This window comes from Garra rufa, chromosome 24 (genome assembly GCF_049309525.1).
Source record: "Garra rufa chromosome 24, GarRuf1.0, whole genome shotgun sequence".
NCBI lineage: Eukaryota > Metazoa > Chordata > Actinopteri > Cypriniformes > Cyprinidae > Garra > Garra rufa.
The window spans coordinates 25179525-25199041 of NC_133384.1; the positions used below are offsets into that span (position 1 = coordinate 25179525).

Here is a 19517-nt window from a genome sequence, read left to right on the forward strand (position 1 = left end):
AATTTACAGTTTTTGCTGTACTTTGGATCAAATAAATGCAGGCTTGGTGAGCAGAAGAGACGTCTTTAAAAAACATTAAAAAATCTTACTGTTCAAAAACTTTTGACTGGTAGTGCATATCGGCAGCTATCAAAATAGGCTACTCTTTTACCTTTATGATATTTTTGTGTCAGAAATCTGAACACATTTTTCAAAGACAAAGTTCACCAAAAATAAAACTTATGTTATTATTTACCTCATCATTTACCTCAAGTTTTTCCAAACCTGTAAGAATTTCATCTCCTAAATACAGAATAAGATATTTTGAAGAATGTGGATAACCAAACTAGTTTTTGGTCCGCATTGACTTTCATAGTATTCCTATTTGTATTTTTTTTCATACTATGGAAGTCATGGGCACCTGTTTGGTTACCCACATTCTTAAAAATATTGTCTTTTATGTTCAAAAAAGAAAGAAACTCATACAGGTGTGGAAACAACTTGAGGGAAAGTATATTTTCCGGTATTTGGGTAAACTGTGAAAGAATTATAATTATCATACACAATTAATAAAACATGCAAAATACAAATACGCAATTTAAATAAATAAATAAATAAATAAATCAAATCGAAATCATAATTTTTTTTTTTAGTATTTATGTAATATAAATATTACACAGTGACAGTACCACAGTATAAATTGTGCCCTTTAGCGCATATATAACTGCATTATAAATTTTATAAGTTGTTCTTCAACACGGAAGTAATAGAAAAATAACAAGAATAACAAAGTGCAGTAAATGGTAAAACTGTTTGCACTACAATACTGTTTGCTCATAATTAAGATAATACATTAAAATAATATGGTAACACACACCAATTTTCAATATCAAGCAGCAAAACGAGATATTCTGTACAGCTAAAAATAGCTGGACACAGATAAAAACCCAAAGCCAGATCTATAAAATGTACAAATGGCCGCACCCACTTTTACGGGAAGAAAACTGTGGATATTTGTGACTATAAAAGATTGAAAAGCCCTGTTTTAATGAGAGGCTACGAAACAATATATGTTAAATGCTTTACCAACCCTAGGTTATACCGAAAATCAACTGCAAAACTAAAAGTATCAAGACGCGTCAGATAACTACATTTCCCAGAATGCACCTGTCCGTTTTTCACACAGACCCGCCCCAAGTAGGAAGTGCTGAGTAGAGCAGCAGAAACTGTTAGCTGCTAGTAGAAGAGATGTTTTGAACGTGGCTTAAAACGGAGGCGGATTTATTCTTCACTTATTCATCCGATGTGTGAACGCATCTGTTTAGGATATTGTCATCCGTTCCTTGTGCTGACGACGCTAAAGCAGCGACATAATGGAGCACATCCGCACACCAAAGGTACAATTAATACCTAAATTGTACAATTCTGCGAGATTGGAATCAGTCATGACTTCAAAGTCACAAACACTTGATAAATGCAACTAAATTTATGCATCTATAAATGTGTGTAACATATAACATGGTGTCAATATATAAAAATTGGGCGCGCGAATCTCATTAGTGTTTATGTTCTAAATCTTCTGGCCTTGTATATATGAACCGAATGCACTTGAATCTAGTCCCGGTGATCCGTATGTGGAATTTATGCCTTTGTAGCCATTTTGACAGATTCCAAAATCTGTGTAGAACTGGTCTGTCCTGAAAGCTTTGGGCCTTGAAGGCTGATTCTGCATTTTTATGTTGTCAGAAGACATTAGAACAGTGATGTAATGAATAAGGCTCTCAAAACTGCCTTACTTCTGAATGTATACTGTAAATGCTCTTATTTGTTGTGACATTATTAAGCACTTCAATATTACAGTAACTGGAGTATACTAAACTTTATCTTTTTCTATTTTCATCAATTCATGTCAGGGTTTTTAGCCAGGGGGTCCAGGGCCCATAAAAACACTGAAGTGGGTCTGTTTTAAAAAAAAAAGCCTTTCTGACGTTTGCTTTCTTAATACCTGAAGACTGAAGTAGTGTATAAACTACTGTACAAAGTTTATACGCACTGTTGCTTTTGTCAGTTTCCTTTTAAAAATCTTACTCACTGTTTGTTTTCTGATGTCTGCTGATTTTATTGCGGTCACAGGAAGTGTGTTGCTTAGCTGCAGGCCAGTTGCTGGGAAACAGAGGCAGATCTAATTGTAATATACAGCACTAGTTTTAAATAATATGAATGAATGTCTGTTGATGTCTGGGTTCGCTGTCTTAGACAGTTTTTGATTGTTTTCACTAAACTGACCCTCTAATGGTGTTTTCCGTCTTCGTGTATGTCCAAATATGTGGTAGGATAGTGGTCATATGATGTTGACATGTTGATGTTGACATCCAATTCACACTTTTTGTCTTCGGTTATGCAACATTTTGAAATATTCAATTATACTTTGAGCTACATTCATGTAACAGATTTTTAGCCAATTTAAATAAATTCCTCAGGTTTTCCCTTAAAATATATGCAGAAAATGTGAAAAGCTAGATTTTGCTTGGTCCAGGTTGTGAAAGTTCATCTATTTTGGATTATGCCAAAATTGTGTACATATAAATATACACACACACATATTGTGTAAACACAAACTTTTATTTTGGATGCGATTAATCAAAATTAATCAATTCATATTATGCAATGACTCAGCATATGTATGTGACGCCAATTCACACTTTTTGGGTTTGTTTATAGAAATTCTCCTAAATTATATGCAGAAAATATGAAAAACAAGAATAGATTTTGCATGGTCCTGTTAGTTAAAGTTAATCTATTTTGGATTATGCCAAAATTGTGTACAAATACACACACATACATATTGTGTAAACACAAACTTTTATTTTGGATGCAATTAATCACTATTAATCGATTAATCGATTTATATATATTAATTTATATATAAGCGATGACTCAGTATATGTGTGCAACACGCAATTTACACTTTTTGGGTTTGTTTATAAACTATTTTGAAATATTTGCTTATACTTTTAGATACAAATTAAAGCGTAGTTCCATGAATTTGATTTTTAAATAAGTTTAAATAAGTTTGTCAGGTTTTGCCTTAAAATATATGCAGAAAACAAGATTTAATAGTAGATTTAGCTTGATCCTGCTTGTGAAAGTTCATCTATTTTGGATTAAGCCAAAATTGTATACATATAAATACACACACACACACACACACACACACACACACACACACACACACACACACACACATATATATGTGTTGGGTTTACATGTTTTATGGGGACATTCCATAGGCGTAATGGTTTTTATACTGTACAAACCGTACTTTCTATCACCCTACACCTACCCTACACCTAAACCTAGCCCTCACAGGAGATTGTGCACACTTTTACTTCATCAAAAGAACTCATTGTGCATGATTTATAAGCCTGTTTCCTCATGGGGACCTGAGAAATGTCCCCACAAGGTCAAAATCTACTGGTATTCCTATCCTTGTGGGGACATTTGGTCCCCACAACGTGATGAATACCAGGTACACACACACACACACACACACACACACACATATTGTGTAAACACAAACTTTTATTTTGGATTCGATTAATCACGATTAATCGATTTATGTATTAAGCAATGTATGCGACACCCAGTTCACACTTTTTTGGGTTTGTTTATAAAATATTTTGAAATATTCGCTTATACTTCAAGATACAAATTAACGTGTAGGTCCATGTAACAGACATTTAACAAGTTTAAAATAAATTCCTCAGTTTTTTCCTTAAAATATATGCAGAAAATGTGAAAAACATGAGCAGATTTAACTTGGTCCTGCTTGTGAAAAGTCATCTATTTTGGATTATGCCAAAATTGTATACATATAAATACACACACACACACAGACACATATTGTGTAAACGCAAACTTTTACTTTGGATGCGATTAATCAATTTATATATACTAAGCGATGACTCAGTATATGTATGCAACACACAATTCACACATTTTGAGTTTGTTTATGAAATATTTTGGAATATTCACTTTTACTTTAAGCTACAAATTAAAGCGTAGTTCCATGAACCAGATTTTTACCAAGTTTAAGTAAATTTGTCAGGTTTTGCCTTAAAATATATGCAGAAAATATGAAAAACAAGAGTAGATTTAGCTTGGTCCTCCTAATGAAAAGTCTTCTATTTTGGATTATGCCAAAATTGTATACATATAAATACACACACACACACACACACACATTGTATAAACACAAACTTTTATTTTGTATGTGATTAATCGATTTATATATTAAGCAATGTATGCAACACCCTGTTTGCACTTTTTAGTTTTGTTTAAAATATTTGCTTACTTTAATACAAATTAACATGTAGGTCCATGTAACAGATTTTTAACAAGTTTAAATAAATTCCTCAGGTTTTTCCTTAAAATATATGCAGACAATGTGAAAAACATGAGTAGTTTAAACTTGGTCCTGCTTGTGAAAGTTCATCTATTTTGGATTATGGCAAAATTGTATACAAATATACACACACACACGTATTGTGTAAACACAAACTTTTATTTTGGATGTGATTAATCACTATTAATCGATTAATCGATTTATCTATATTAAGCAATGACTCAGCATATGTATGCAACACCCAATTGACACTTTTTGTATTTGTCTATGAAATATTTTTAAATATTTGCTTATACATTAAGCTACAAATTAAAATATTATAGTTCCATGTTACAGATTTTTATCATGTTTAAATAAATTCCTTAGGTTTTGCCTTTATATATTCAGAAAATGTGAAAAACAAGAGTAGATTTTGCTTGGTCCTGCTAGTGAAAGTCTATCAATTTTGGATTATGCCATAGTTACTTCTGGTTAGGTTGGTATTTATAAGGTGAAATATATATTTGGCTTGGCTAACTCACAGTTTTACTGTTACATATTTTTACATATTCCTTCCTTCACAGGTAGAACAAGTTAAGCTGCTAGATCGCTTTAGCAACAAGTTCATCACAGGAACCCTCCATCTGACGGCCACACATCTGATCTTCGTGGAGAGTAATTCAACCAGCGCCCAGGAGATATGGGTATGAAAAGCCCCTCGTAACCGTCTCTAAATGATCTGTCATGACGTGATAAAGAATTCCTGTGTGACCGACAGGGTGTCTAGCTTGGATATACAGTACCACCCTTTTTGTTTACAGGATTATAGTGAATTAGATCATGGGAATGAGGTTACTAGTCCCTCACGTTGGCAGGAGGCATTGTTGCTGTGGAAACCTGTCGGCTGAGCTTGCCCTCGAGGCCAAGTGAATACAAGTGTGTAGAGGAGGCCAGGAGAGGACATGAATACCAATGACCCACATAGCTCAAGATGTGATCTGCCACGTTTAGAGTCCACTGATCTGTCCGTCTCAGTGTGTGAGCGTAGCGCGGATGATTAACTTTATCTCGCCACCTTCTCAGCACAGGAAGCCGATCGACAGGGTCCCTACGCAGTGTTCACTGCTCCCTACTCCCTTAGCACGGTATATCCGTTGAAGTGGACTTCGCTGACGATAATCGCTCATTTGGAATGCCCTGGCACGTCATCAAAGCAAATCAACGGCAGGGTCTCGCAGATTATGATTTAACATAAATAAATATTGTAATTTATTTTACTTTCAAATTTAAATAGATATAAAATACATATAAACTTATGTATCTAATAAATATAGTCAAAATGTATATGTTTAGACCGTTAACAGATGAACAGATTTTTGTGGTCTTATCTCGCGCACTTTCTTTCCCACACACAGCCTATATTTCACTATCCTGTGGTTAAATAAAACAAAATAAAACAAGACAGAGCCTCACCTCGCCGGTTTCACTTTCTTTTATACAGTACAATACGCTAATGTAACATGAATCGCCATAACCATTCATAAACACTTTAATTTGTATAATAATAACAACATATATTGCAACCGCTCCATTGCAGAGCCTTTAAAAAACTTCAACGGCTCTGCTCCATCATTACTTCTAACTAGTGACGTGGTGCACAATGACAGTTGGGTGATTTTCCCCGTCCACTTCCTGTGACGTGAAGTACCGATGTTCCCTTATTCCCTATGCCGTTCGCAGTGCCCTTCGAACTGAACATGTTCACTCCTTTCGGTTTGGAATCTCACTTAAGATGGTGGAATACCCTGTGAAGTCCACTTCGCAGTCCACTTACGGTCGAATGGAACGCACCTCAAGATTGTAATGAACTCTTAAGATGTTTTAAGCATATTAATTAATCAGACCTTCTAATTACAGACAAGGCTTAAGCCTAGTCCTAGACTAAAATGTAAGTTTTGAGCTGTTTGAACTGACGGAAACTTGCACTGACTGACTTTAAAATATATCAGTGGCCTTGTTTCTCTCAAGATGCACATCAGTAAGGTTTTTTTTCTAAGCATGTTTATAAAAAATTACTTAAATGTCCTAATTGAACTATGGCCTAATCCTAGCTTAGTCTAAGCTCTGTCTGTGAAACCGGGCCCTAATTAATTATTTTTGCCTGGCGGGCAATAAAACTGGTGAAACAATTACATATACTCACACACACAGTTTTTAAAAAATATATCTTTATATGTATTTTTTATAAACCATTGTTTATTATATTAGTGCTGTCAAAATATAAATTGCGGATAATGTATATTTATATTTACATGTAAATATACACAGTACACACAGATTGTGCAAAAAACTATTTTGGATGTGATTAATCACGATTAATCGATTTAGAAATATTAATAGATTAGGCATTTATGAAATATTTTGAAATATTCTATCACACTATCAGCTACAAATAAAAGCGTAGCTCCATTTAACATATTTTACATATAAATATACACAATATGTGTGTGTACTGTGTATATTTATATGTAATATAATATAATCACGATTAATCGATTAAGCTTTTTAAAAAAATGTTTTAAAATATTCTATTATACTTTCAGCTACAAATAAAAGCGTTGTTCCATTTAACATATTTTATATATAAATATACACCAGACACACCCATATATTATATAGACAAATACTTTTGTTTTGGATGTGATTAATCACGATTAATCGATTGAACATTTATTGAATATTTTTAAAATTCGATTATACTTTCAGCTGCAAATAAATGCGTAGCTCTATTTAACATATTTTACATATAAATATGCACAGTACACATATGTTGCGTAAACACAAACTTTTATTTTGGATGTGATTAATTGCGATTAATATATATATATATATATATATATATATATATATATAAATCAGTTAAGCATTTATGAAATATTTGATTACACTTTCAGCTACAAATAAAAGCGTAGCTCCATTTAACATATTTTACATATAAATACACACAGTACGCACACACATCAAAAATATTTTTATGTGATTCACGATTAATCGATTTATATATATATATATATATATATATTTATTAATTGATTAAGCGCGTATGAAATATTTTGAAATACTCGATTATACTTTCAGCAACAAATAAAACCATAGCTCCATTTAACATATTTTATATATCAATGTAGACAGTATACACACACATATATTACGTAAACAGACTTTTATTTTAAATGCAATTAATCACGATTAATTCGAAATTATATATATATATATATATATATATATATATATATATATATTTCTATTTCTTTCACTAGTTTATTTACTACTATTTAAAAGTTTAAGTTTAGTATTTATTTTTTTTTTAGTAATACTTTTATTTTATTTATGAATATAATATATATGAATGAATCCTGTTTATACTAGCTGTTTTAGCCTGTTTTTACAAGGCCATCCTTGATCTTATTTTAGTTTATAAGCGATCTGGCCTCAAGAGCACAGTTTTGTGACTTTGTTCCAGCACTTTCTAAAAACTAGCTGGCTGGTTGGAGTAACAGATGTTGACATGACAGTCTGGAACCCAGCTGATATAAATTCTGCCCTCTCACATGTAGCTTCTTCACTCCCCAGACTGGCTCGCACAAAACGTCTCTCTGTCTGCCTGCAGTACTGCCTTCTGTTCCCTATGCATTATGCATTATGTACACACTTCAGTGATCAATGACAACAGCACACTGAGTCACGATGCAAATTGAAATGCAGATACATGCACATTTTAATAACACCCCATGTTTTGACCTTCCAAAAGTGCTGTGTAGTTAATTGAATATGATAATTGCATATGCATGTATTAAATTTTCCTTGTCATGTTCTTGCAAATTACATTCCTCTTAAGGATAGAGGAACACATGAAGAGGAAGAAAGAAAAAATTAGAGATTTCAACATGTCTTTAACAAAAGCGGATGCTTGAAAGCCAGTCTGAAACTAGTCATTGTGGCAGAAAATGTGGTAGACCAGTATTTAGAAAAATAGTAGGTCATCACAACTATATTTTCCACTACATTTGACAACCACAGAGTGTACACTCAAAAGTTTTTCAGTCAAAAGTTTTTGTGTTTTTTTAAAAAGAAGTCTTTTCTACTCACCAAGCCTGCATTTATTTGATGCAGCAAAAACAGTACACTTTTTAAAATATTTTTACTATTTAAAATAAATGTTTTCTATTTGAATATATTTTAAAATGTAATGTATTCATGTAATTTCAATGTCACATGATCCTTCAGAAATCATTCTAATATTCTGATTTGCTGCTCAAAAAATGTATTATTATTATTATGTTGAAAATGGCTGAGTAGATTTTCAGGTTTCTTTGATGAATAGAAAAAGTCAGAACAGCATTTATCTAAAATCAAAATCTTTTGTAATATTGTAAATCACTTTATCATCACTTTTGATCAATTTAAAGCATTATTTCTAATTGAAATGTTACAAAAGCTTTTTATTTCAGAAAAATGCTGATCTTTGGATATTTCTGTTATTCAGAATGATTTCTGAAGGATCATATGACACTGAAGACTGGAGTAATGATGCTGAAAATCTAGCTTTGAAATCACATGAATAAATGAAATTTCAAAATATATTCAAATAGAAAACAGTTATTTTAAATAGTAAAAATATTTCAAAATTGTAATGTTTTTGCTGTTTTTTGTGTCAAATAAATGTAGGCTTGGTGAGCAGAAGAGACTTTAAAAAGCATTCAAAATCTTACTGTTCAAAAACGTTTGACTGGTTTTGATTGTTTTGTCATTTTTAACCTTACAAGCTTCTTTTTGCCTTTCTTTACATTAGGAAGGCACAGAACATCAGGTACCAGATGATATTAAAGTTTTATTTATCAGTATTGATTAATAGTTTAAATAGCCTTTTCCATCAAATAACACTCACTAAAAGTTCATCTTTATATACATTAATTTTACACATTAATAAATTAATTCAATTTACTTTTACACTGTTAAATGTAATCTTATTCTTAAGTAAATCTAAAATGAATATTCATTTTATTTAGATTGTACTTTTTCGCATTAAAAAAAGATTAATTTTAGATTCAGTGTTTATATTGAACTTATTTAGACAAAATAGTATAGAATTTTAATATTGTATGCAATTTATCAGTTATTGCCCATATCATGAAAAAGGTTATTGGCCACAATAATATACTTTATAAAATGTATCAATATCAGTCAGTATTGGATATTTCATTCTTCATGCTCATTTAAAAATAATAATTCAAAACCTTGATAATTGAACACTTTAATAATTTAGTTGAACACTTTTCAACATTTAAAAGTATTGATTTTAGTTTTAAGAGTTTAATTTTTATTTATTTAGACAAAATAGTACAGAATCTAAATACTGTATACAATTTATTTGTTATCAGCTATATAATGAAATTAAATAAAAATGGCCTGATTTTTTTTATTATCAGAACATTCTTATTTTATATAATTAAATTCCACTTCATTCATTTTTAAAAGAAATATTTCACTCAAAACCATGAATGTGTCAGTTGCATTGCTGTCTATGAGGTTCAGAAAGCACTTGGATTTCATAAAAAATATCTTAATATATTTTCTAAAGATAAACAAAGGTCTTACGGGTTTGAACGACAGGAAGGTGAATTATTAATGACAGAATTTACATTTTTGAGTGAACTATCTCTTTAAATTTGGCTGTTCAAATCCACTTTAGTTGAAGTCTGTATAAAAGTTTTGTTTTTATGCATTTGTGTATTAAGATCCTTCATCACCACATCGCCTCCGTGGAGAAGCTGTCCCTCACAACCAGTGGCTGCCCACTCCTCATTCAGTGCCGAAATTTTCGAGTTGTCCACTTTGTGATCCCACGAGAGCGTGACTGCCATGATATCTACAGCTCTTTGCTCAGGCTGCTAAGACCAGGTGGGTAAACTCACATGTCCACCCTCATCAAGAATAAATAGTCTGAATAAGTCACAGGGGAGACCCTTAGGTCTTGGCCACCCTCTGTTCTGTGATTGAACAGCGGATATTGTGGTCATGCGTTGTTGGCTGGAGGTCAGGGACATGTGAGCATCAGTAGCAACTCCAGATGGTCGCTTGAGTACTTTGACTTTCATTTTCACCTTTTGTAAAGTTCATTAACTTCTTTATTTATTCTGTACACCAGTGTCCTACGACGAGCTGTACGCGTTCTCCTACAACCCAAAGCAGAATGACCAACAGAGAGAGGAGGGCTGGCAACTCATAGACCTCGCAGCTGAGTTTGAACGGATGGGTGTGCCATGTGACCAGTGGCAACTGACAGATGTTAATAGGGAGTACAAGGTATGATAGGAGGGAATATATTTAACATCCCCTTCTCTTTCTTTGAACCAGGGAAGTTGATTCTAATTTAGGATGTGTGTGACCGAAAATCGCTCTCCTGAGGCTGTCAGGCAACCTGAAATTTTATAATGTCCCACAAGACTATAAAATAATGCGGTTGAAATAAAACTAGGTTTTAGTCAAATAAGCATATGTCGAGCCAGGTAGGTACTGTACGTGCTAGTGGTGTTTTATTTGTGAATGAATCTGATATACTTTGGTTGTGAATGACTTGTTTCACAAGTCAAGAAGTCACTTGTCATCAACTATTTGAAACCTAACCTGCAGAAAAGGTGACTGAATAAATGAGTTTATTAATCTAAATAAATCTTTTTGATGGACTTAAAGGTCTTCACAGCAACCCGTCGAAATAAAAGTTTGGTTTAACTTAAAGCTATGACAGAAATCTATAAAATATATTCTAAAAAAATATCTTACTTTATGTGACATTAATGATAGTACTACTGCTAATATTGAAATTATTATTAAAACTTTATTTTGAAGGAGTATTTACAATAATTTATTTACCAGAAAAATTTAAAGACACAACACAGTATTTCTATTTATATATAAATTAGAGATGCTTTTGAGTAAATCAATGTAGTGTAATGAAACCATTTAAATGGAATCCAGAAACTTAATTGAAAACGTAGAATTAGGTGAAAATAAAACTGAATTTAAGAAAAATGGTAAGAAAAATTAAAACTTTAAAAATTTATTTTTAAAACATTGCTGTTAAATTGTATACGTTTCATAATTACAGTTAATTAGACGTGCGTATTGATTCATATTTTTTAATTTAACCATTAAACAGAGTGTGGGGAAAAAAATGAAAAAATGGAATTCAGATAAATTCAAATGGAAAAAACTAAATTTGGAAAAAATAAAACAGATTTCATAGGGCCTTAATTTTTTTTTTTTTTTTACTTTTAATAAATTTCTGTTAAATTGAATAAGCTTCATGATTTCAATTAATTCAACATATGTTTTGGTTCATTTATTTTATTTACACATTAAAACAGAATGTAGAAAAATTCAAACTGAAAAAAATTGAATTAGAAAAATAAAACTGAATTTGATCAAAAATAGAATTTTAATAATAATAATAATAATTATTATTATTATTATTATTATCATCATATTTATTATTTTAGTTTTAATATTTTACATTCTTCAATTCAAAAATAAATAAAATAAACACTATAATAATACTATATTTCAATAATACTAATGTAAATGCAAATAATTCTGTTTGTACATGTGCTGGACACTTGTTTCTTTCACTCCTGGGTCTAAATGTACTTCCATTAAAATATTTTCAATTTCATATTTTAGATTTTTCAAAGTAGTCACCCTTTCATGAGATGCATCCTGGGATGGTTTTAACAGTTTTAGGCAGTGTTGATATTGTTAACTGAAACTATTAAGTTTATAAGTATTTGTATGTATGTATATGTATATATGTATGTATTTATATATGTATGTAGTGTATTGTTAATGTTTCTGACTCTAAACTGTGTGTGCTCAGGTGTGTGAAACATATCCAAGAGACTTATACGTACCCATTACGGCCAGTAAACCCATCATAGTCGGAAGCTCCAAGTTCAGAAGCAAAGGCCGCTTTCCTGTTCTAACATACTTCTACCAGGAGAAGAAGGTAAGAATCCATCTCTACTCATGTCAACAGAAAGCCAGTTGTTGATATGAAGGATATAGGCCCTTTGTTAATCTTTAGCCTTCATTACAACTATTTTATGAGCAGATGTCTGTTGACACAGTAATGGGCGTTAGTTGTTTTTTCTGTGCTGTGTTAGATAAACTGAGCGAATGGTAAACAGGTAATAGCTTGTCAACACACAAAGGCTGATTATGTTAAACAGTAGTTTTACTGGCAAATCAGGGCTGTATGCCAGCGGCTTCCTCCCAACATCTGTACTGGTCTTGTTAAGTCTGTTGTTCCTCATTTACTCTGCTTTTATAATGTGTTTTAGGGTTTTGAACATTTATATTGGTTTGTGTCATGTCTCCAGGCGGCGGTGTGTCGGTGCAGTCAGCCTCTCTCTGGCTTCAGCGCTCGCTGTTTGGAAGACGAACACATGCTTCAGGCCATCAGCAAGTCTAATCACAACAGCCGATATATATATGTGATGGACACACGGCCTAAGGTAGAACATCATCAAGTTTTTTTTGTGTTCCTCAAACCAGTTAGGTGATCATAACAGGTTCATAAAGTACTTTTTGTGTTTTGGTAGTTGAACGCACTGGCCAATCGTGCAGCAGGGAAAGGCTACGAGAATGAGGACAACTACTCTAATATTCGCTTCCAGTTTGTGGGCATCGAGAACATCCATGTGATGAGAGGAAGCTTGCAGAAGCTTCTGGAAGGTCTGAGACTGTTGACTTGTGAGAATTTAGTTGATTGTCATTTCATTTTGTGAATTTTTAACATCTTTGTTGTTTGTGTCTGTCATAGTGGTGGGAATACGTTCACTTTCCATGACTGATTACCTGGTTGGACTGGAAAACAGTGGATGGTTGCGTCATATCAAAGCTGTCATGGATGCGGCTATATTCCTTGCCAAGGTAAAACTCCAGTCCCTGCTTCTACAGCATCCAGTGTAATTTTATTTATATATATATATATATATATATATATATATATATATATATATATATATATATATATATATATATTTTGTTTTTAAAATGTTTTTGTACATTTTTATTTTAGTTTTAGTTTTAGATATTTTAGTAATTTTATAATGTGCTTTTATCATTTTAGTTTTTAAAATTATTTATATTTATCTTTATTTTTATTTCAATTTTAGTCATTTTTGTTAAGCTTTTAAGGTAGAGTTTTTCATCTAATATTAACATATTATGTGATTTCCAGTTTATTTCAGTTACTGAAAATTATTTTAGTATTAGTTTTTTAATTTTAATTTGATAAATTTTGTCTTTGTTTTTTTTAAATAAAACTTGTTTTTGTTTGTTTAAAAAAATATTTTCATACATTTTATTAAAAATTTAGTTATTTTAGTATATTAGGTTAAACTACATGAAAATAAATCTGTTTTTATTTTAATTTTGTTTGTTTGTTTTTTTTTTTTTCATTTTTATTAATTTGCTTTTTATAAATGTACATAAAAATGTGTTACTTTTGTTTTTGTTTTTTATTTTTAATACAATATTTTAAGTAATGTTTTTGTACACTTTTATTCCATTTTTAGATTTTTAAGTTAATGTAAACCTGAATTAATTTTCTGTTTTAATTGTAGTAATTTTGTTTTGTGTGTGTGTGTGTGGGGGGGGGGGGTCATTTTTATTAGTTGGCTTTTAATTTTTATTTATTTATTTACATTTTTAACAGTTTTTATTTTAATGTTAGTTATTTTAGAAAATTTATTTTATTTTTTTAATTGTAGTAATTTTTTTTCATGTTTATTAGTTGGCTTTTTTATTGTACGTTTTTATACATTTTTATTTCAATTTTAGTTTGACTTATTTTAGTACATCAAGTTAAACTAAATGGAAAATAATTTTCTGTTTTCATTTTAATTTTATTTAATTTAATTTTTTTCATTTTTATTAGTTTGCTTTTTAAATTTTTTTTCACATTTTTATTTAAATCTTAGTTAACTTATCAAGTTAAACTAAACAAAAATGAGAAGTGTTAGTAACTAGCTTAAATAATATATTTTATTATGTTTTTATTTCTATATTTTTATTTTAAGTAAAAAATGCTTGTTTTGTTTGTTAGTTTGTTTTTAGTTCTCTATAATACAGCAGTTTCTCATAAATGTTTTTGTAATACCAGGCCGTGACTGTGGAGGGCGCCAGCGTCCTGGTGCACTGCTCTGATGGATGGGATCGGACAGCTCAGGTCTGCGCCCTAGGCTCTCTGTTGATGGATCCGTACTATCGCACCATTAAAGGTTTCATGGTAAGAGCCTTTCATCCGTTCGAGCTGACATTGCCGTTTATCTTTTTCCACCGTCTAATACAGCCTATCTTCTTGTTCTCAGGTACTTATTGAAAAAGACTGGATCTCTTTCGGACACAAGTTTGCAGACAGGTTAACATGATTCACAGCTTGATTCTTGACTCTAGATGCTTGAAGTGTCTGGAATACCCTTGACGCCTGTTTCCCTGCAGGTGTGATCAGCTGAACCCCGACCCAAAAGAAGTATCACCCATCTTCACACAGTTCCTGGAGTGCGTGTGGCAGCTGACTGAACAGTTTCCTCAGGCTTTCGAGTTCAGCGAGTGGTTCCTCATTCAGATTCATGAGCACGTCCATTCCTGTCAGTTTGGCAACTTTTTGGGCAACAGCCAACGGCAGAGAGAGGACCTTCAGTGAGTAAAACTCAACATGCATTCGCTTGCTTCCCATCATCTCAAACCATTTATTTCATCTGTCTATCATTTCAGGTTGAAGGAGAGGACGTATTCATTATGGGCTCACCTTCTGAGCGAAAAGCAAAATTACTTGAACCCTGTGTACAGCCCAAGTTTTGCAGAATCACACCCGGTCTTGGAACCGTCCACCCAAGCCTACCACTTCAAGTACAGATGACTAAGCTCTTTCTGTTCATAAACGACTCCTCCTTTATTTAGACTCTGCAACGGTTTAATCGGTAACCGGTTTGTGTTGCAGGTTCTGGAGAAACATGTATCATCAGTATGACCGCTCCATGCACCCTCGGCAGTCCATTCTCAAACACGTCCTCACCTTGAAAGAAAGCAACTGCGAGCTTGAGGGCACAGTTCAAGCCCTGAAGACTGTAAGTTCACCTCAGGAACTTGGTTATTGGATAAATATTAAGCCTTGAATGCTCATTTCCCATGAAAAAGAATTAGTCATGGATTTGTGTGTTGCAGTAACCACTAAGTTTCCCCTGAGGGATCAGAAGATGTTAGTCAGAACCGAATGAGGCTGTGAAGGACTGAAGTACAGTTTGCTCAATGTGTACAAAAAGGATGTGTAATATCCATGCTTTCTGTAGTTCAGTGTTTATGGGATATATTTTTGGAACCTACGACACATTGAACGGACTGTATTTGCATCCCTCACAGCCTCAATATTGTTCACACAAATTAAATGTGTTCTATAGTCTGACCAAGTGAGAATATTCAAAATAGAATTTTAATAGAATCATTTCCACCCTGAGGGACTCATTTGCATTCTGTTGACATGCCATGCTCTACTAGTTTTGCCAGTGTTTTTTTTTATTTGTCCGGCAACTTAAAAAAACTCACTAACCATAATAATAATATTAATAATAATAATTTATTATGTGATAATGTTTATTTTATTGATATATTAAATATATATATTTTTTAATTAACTATAGTAATACAATTACTACTTATAGTAATAATTTTGTTTTTTTGTTTTAACCACTGTAATAATAATAATAATAATGTTATACTATGTTACTGTTTATTTTAATTTATTTTTTAAATGAACAATAGTAACACTACTACTTAATAATAATAATAATAATAATAATCATCATATTAATAATAATGTAATAAATACTAAATATTAATAATAATTTTTTTGTTTTGTTTGGCAATTTAAAAACCCACCGACGTGAACGATAGTAACACTACTACTTAATAATAATAATAATATTCATAATAATAATAATATTCATAATAATTTTGGGTTTCGTTTTGTCCGACGATTTTAAAAACTCACAATAATAATATTTTTTATTAAATGCTCTTTGAAATGTTGTGTTTGAATTTGATTATATTATTATTATTGTGAGCTATTAAAGCAGCATCAACAATAATAATAAGTGATGTTTATTTAAATTTAATATATTTGTGTGTGTGTGTGTGTGTGTGTGTGTGTGTGTATGTGTATGTGTATGTATATATGTGTGTGTGTATATATATATATATATATATATGTATGTATGTATGTATGTGTGTGTGTGTGTGTGTGTGTGTATATATATATATGTATATGTATGTATGTATGTATGTATGTATGTATGTGTGTGTGTATATAAAAATAGTAACACTACTACTTAATTCTAGTAATAAATGTTATAAAATTTAAGAAATATATATAACAGGTATATTATGTGTTATTTTGTTTTTGTTTTGCTTTTTGTTTTGTTCTGTGATTTAAAAACTTGCTGACCAAAGCTGTAATAATAATAATAATTGTTTTTATTATTATTTTTTTTTATCAAATAAAAAGAATTATTTATTTAAATTAATTTTTAAATTTAAAATACTAACACTACTACTTAATAAAATAATAATGAATATAATAATATTAATAATAATACTTTTGTTTTTTGTTTTGTATTGTATTTATTTTTTAAATTAACATCAGTAATACTACTACTTATAATAATAATACTTTTGGTGTTTGTTTTGACAAATGTAGTATTAATAATAACAATAAACATCATAATAAATAATATATTATAATAAATAATTATAATTATATGTTGTACTTTTGAATTATAATATTAGATTTGTTACAAATAATAATTATAATAATCATATAATAATACTTTTTATTGTTATTATTATAATGTTATACTTTTTATTTTAATTTGATTATGTAATTTAAGTTAACTAAAGCATCAACAACAACAATAATTATTAATATTATATTAATTCTACAATTACACACACACACACACACACATAGAAATAATATTTATCTTTATAAACTAATAACCAAAGGAATAAGAGTCACTGAAACTGTCTGAGCATTTGTCACAAATTATTTTGCTTTTGTTATGAATATGTTTACGAATATGGTCTATAAAGTATTTTTGCACCTTTCATTGCTCTATTGCTCCCACTGATGAGCCTCCGTTTGCTTCATTCATCTGAAATAACCAGTGATGGGAATAACGGCGCTATAAATAAACGGCGTTACTAACGGCGATACTTTTTTCAGTAACGAGTAATCAGACGAATTACTGTTTCCCCCTTTACAACGCCGTTACCGTTACTGACAATAAAATGCGCGTTACTATAACTGAGAACACTGAAGCGGTTTTCATGCGAGCAGCGTCTCTCTCAGCGATAGGACCTCTCTTTCTCTGGTGTGTGTAAAATTTTTTTGGTATTGTGCTTTATTGTTCCACTATAGTAATGATATTTATAATAATATGTTGAATTTGATAGTTGTCTCTCACGTTGTCCCACAACAACATTAAAATAGTGTAGATTAGTGTACAATGTTTTATATTTATTGTATAGTTATATTAAATTAGATTTTTTTTAAAGTAACGCAATAGTTACTTTGCCTGGTAATTAGTTACTTTTATAATGATGTAACTCAGTTACTAACTCAGTTACTATTTGTGAGAAGTAACTAGTAACTATAACTAATTACTTTTTTAAAGGTACGTGCCCAACACTGGAAATAACACATGCCATCCTGTGTCTTTGTGTGTTTCCACAGAAGCTGCAGAAGTTTGGTGTGAGCACATCTCCACTAAAGCCCCAGACACCCCCAAGAGAGCGCAGTCTCCCTCCCCGACCTCAATCCCTTATCCTGGGAGCTCCTCTTCTCAGTCGGAAGGAAGTGCAGCAGGAGGAAGACGAGGAGGTGTTCGGAGAGGAGGCCAGGGAAGATGCTCCGGCCAACACTGGCAGAGAACGGACTGTAGAGGGCAGCAGTGCCACAGAGAATGGTTACGGAGAGCTAAAGGAATCGTTCGGCTCCAAGAATGAGCCGTCTGTGGTTACTTTGGAGTTTGGAGTGGCCAGAATGACCTACTAAAGTCATCTAGGAGGACTGGAAATAAATAAGATTTGTATATTCTGTTGTGAGAAAGATGAAGTATGTTTGCTAATGTGTGTGTGTGCGCGTGTGTGCGCGTGTGTGAGCGTGTGTGAGCGCCAGTGTGCGCAGTTGTTTACTCTGCGTGATGGCACTGCACTCATGTATGATAGACAAAGAAATAATTGGGGGGAATTCAGAGATGGATCCCTTAATGTAAATTCATTGTTATATCTGTCAATTCAAATGTTATTTCGTCATCATCTACATTTAAAAAAAAAAGCTTGTTTTTTTTGGTTTGCTCATTTTTTAAAGAATGTCAATAGCACTAAAAAGAAGATTAAACAAAGAGCTGATGGACTTGTGACTAAAATTCTTCATTTTTTGAGGTGTTCAGACTCTAAACTTAATTTATTCGATGTCACTTGCTGTTATCTTGAAGGGTGAAAAGATTGATGTTGTCTAGAATGAAGGATGACTGCTGAGATGCCCTACACACAAGTGTCCCATGTGCAGTCTGGTCGATTATGAGGGTTAGTTAGGAGCCAAAAAGGTTAATGTGATGTCACAGAGCTGGTCAAAGGTCATTTTTATTTACAGGTGATTATATGAGTCAGTAATAAATCATTACGGTACTAATCTGAATGAAGAATCTAAAGCAATCTGTCATTGTCACATATAAAATAAGTGACTGCCAATATACAATAAAGAATAACAAAATCACAATGAACCATTACGAATTACATTTTAAAATATATTCCAATTATTGTTTTTTTAAAAACATTTAAAAATCTGAATTTTTCCAAACTTTTGAAAAGTTAGTAGTGTATAATAATAAAAATACAAAAATATAGTAAATGCTTGTGGCCTAAATGTCGGTCAAATTAATATTGGGGATTTTTTTTTTTTTTTTTTACGATGACACTTTGCTGAAACGTATTTAAAAATTATTTTTTTTTACTTAATTATGTTGTAATAACGAGA

The 19517-nt window shown here is 31.5% G+C and overlaps 1 protein-coding gene across 1 annotated transcript; it reads left to right on the plus strand.

The window, feature by feature from the left end:
* The first annotated feature begins 1184 nt into the window (after positions 1-1184).
* On the plus strand, positions 1185-19178 carry mtmr6 (myotubularin related protein 6). Its single transcript, XM_073830746.1, has 14 exons — positions 1185-1376; positions 4948-5067; positions 10162-10324; positions 10572-10729; positions 12297-12425; positions 12799-12933; positions 13021-13153; positions 13242-13351; positions 14586-14711; positions 14794-14843; positions 14924-15124; positions 15200-15334; positions 15426-15552; positions 18213-19178. The coding sequence occupies exons 1-14, from the start codon at positions 1353-1355 to the stop codon at positions 18531-18533; spliced, it is 1932 nt and encodes a 643-aa protein (XP_073686847.1). The 5' UTR covers positions 1185-1352; the 3' UTR covers positions 18534-19178.
* The last annotated feature ends 339 nt before the right edge of the window (positions 19179-19517 follow it).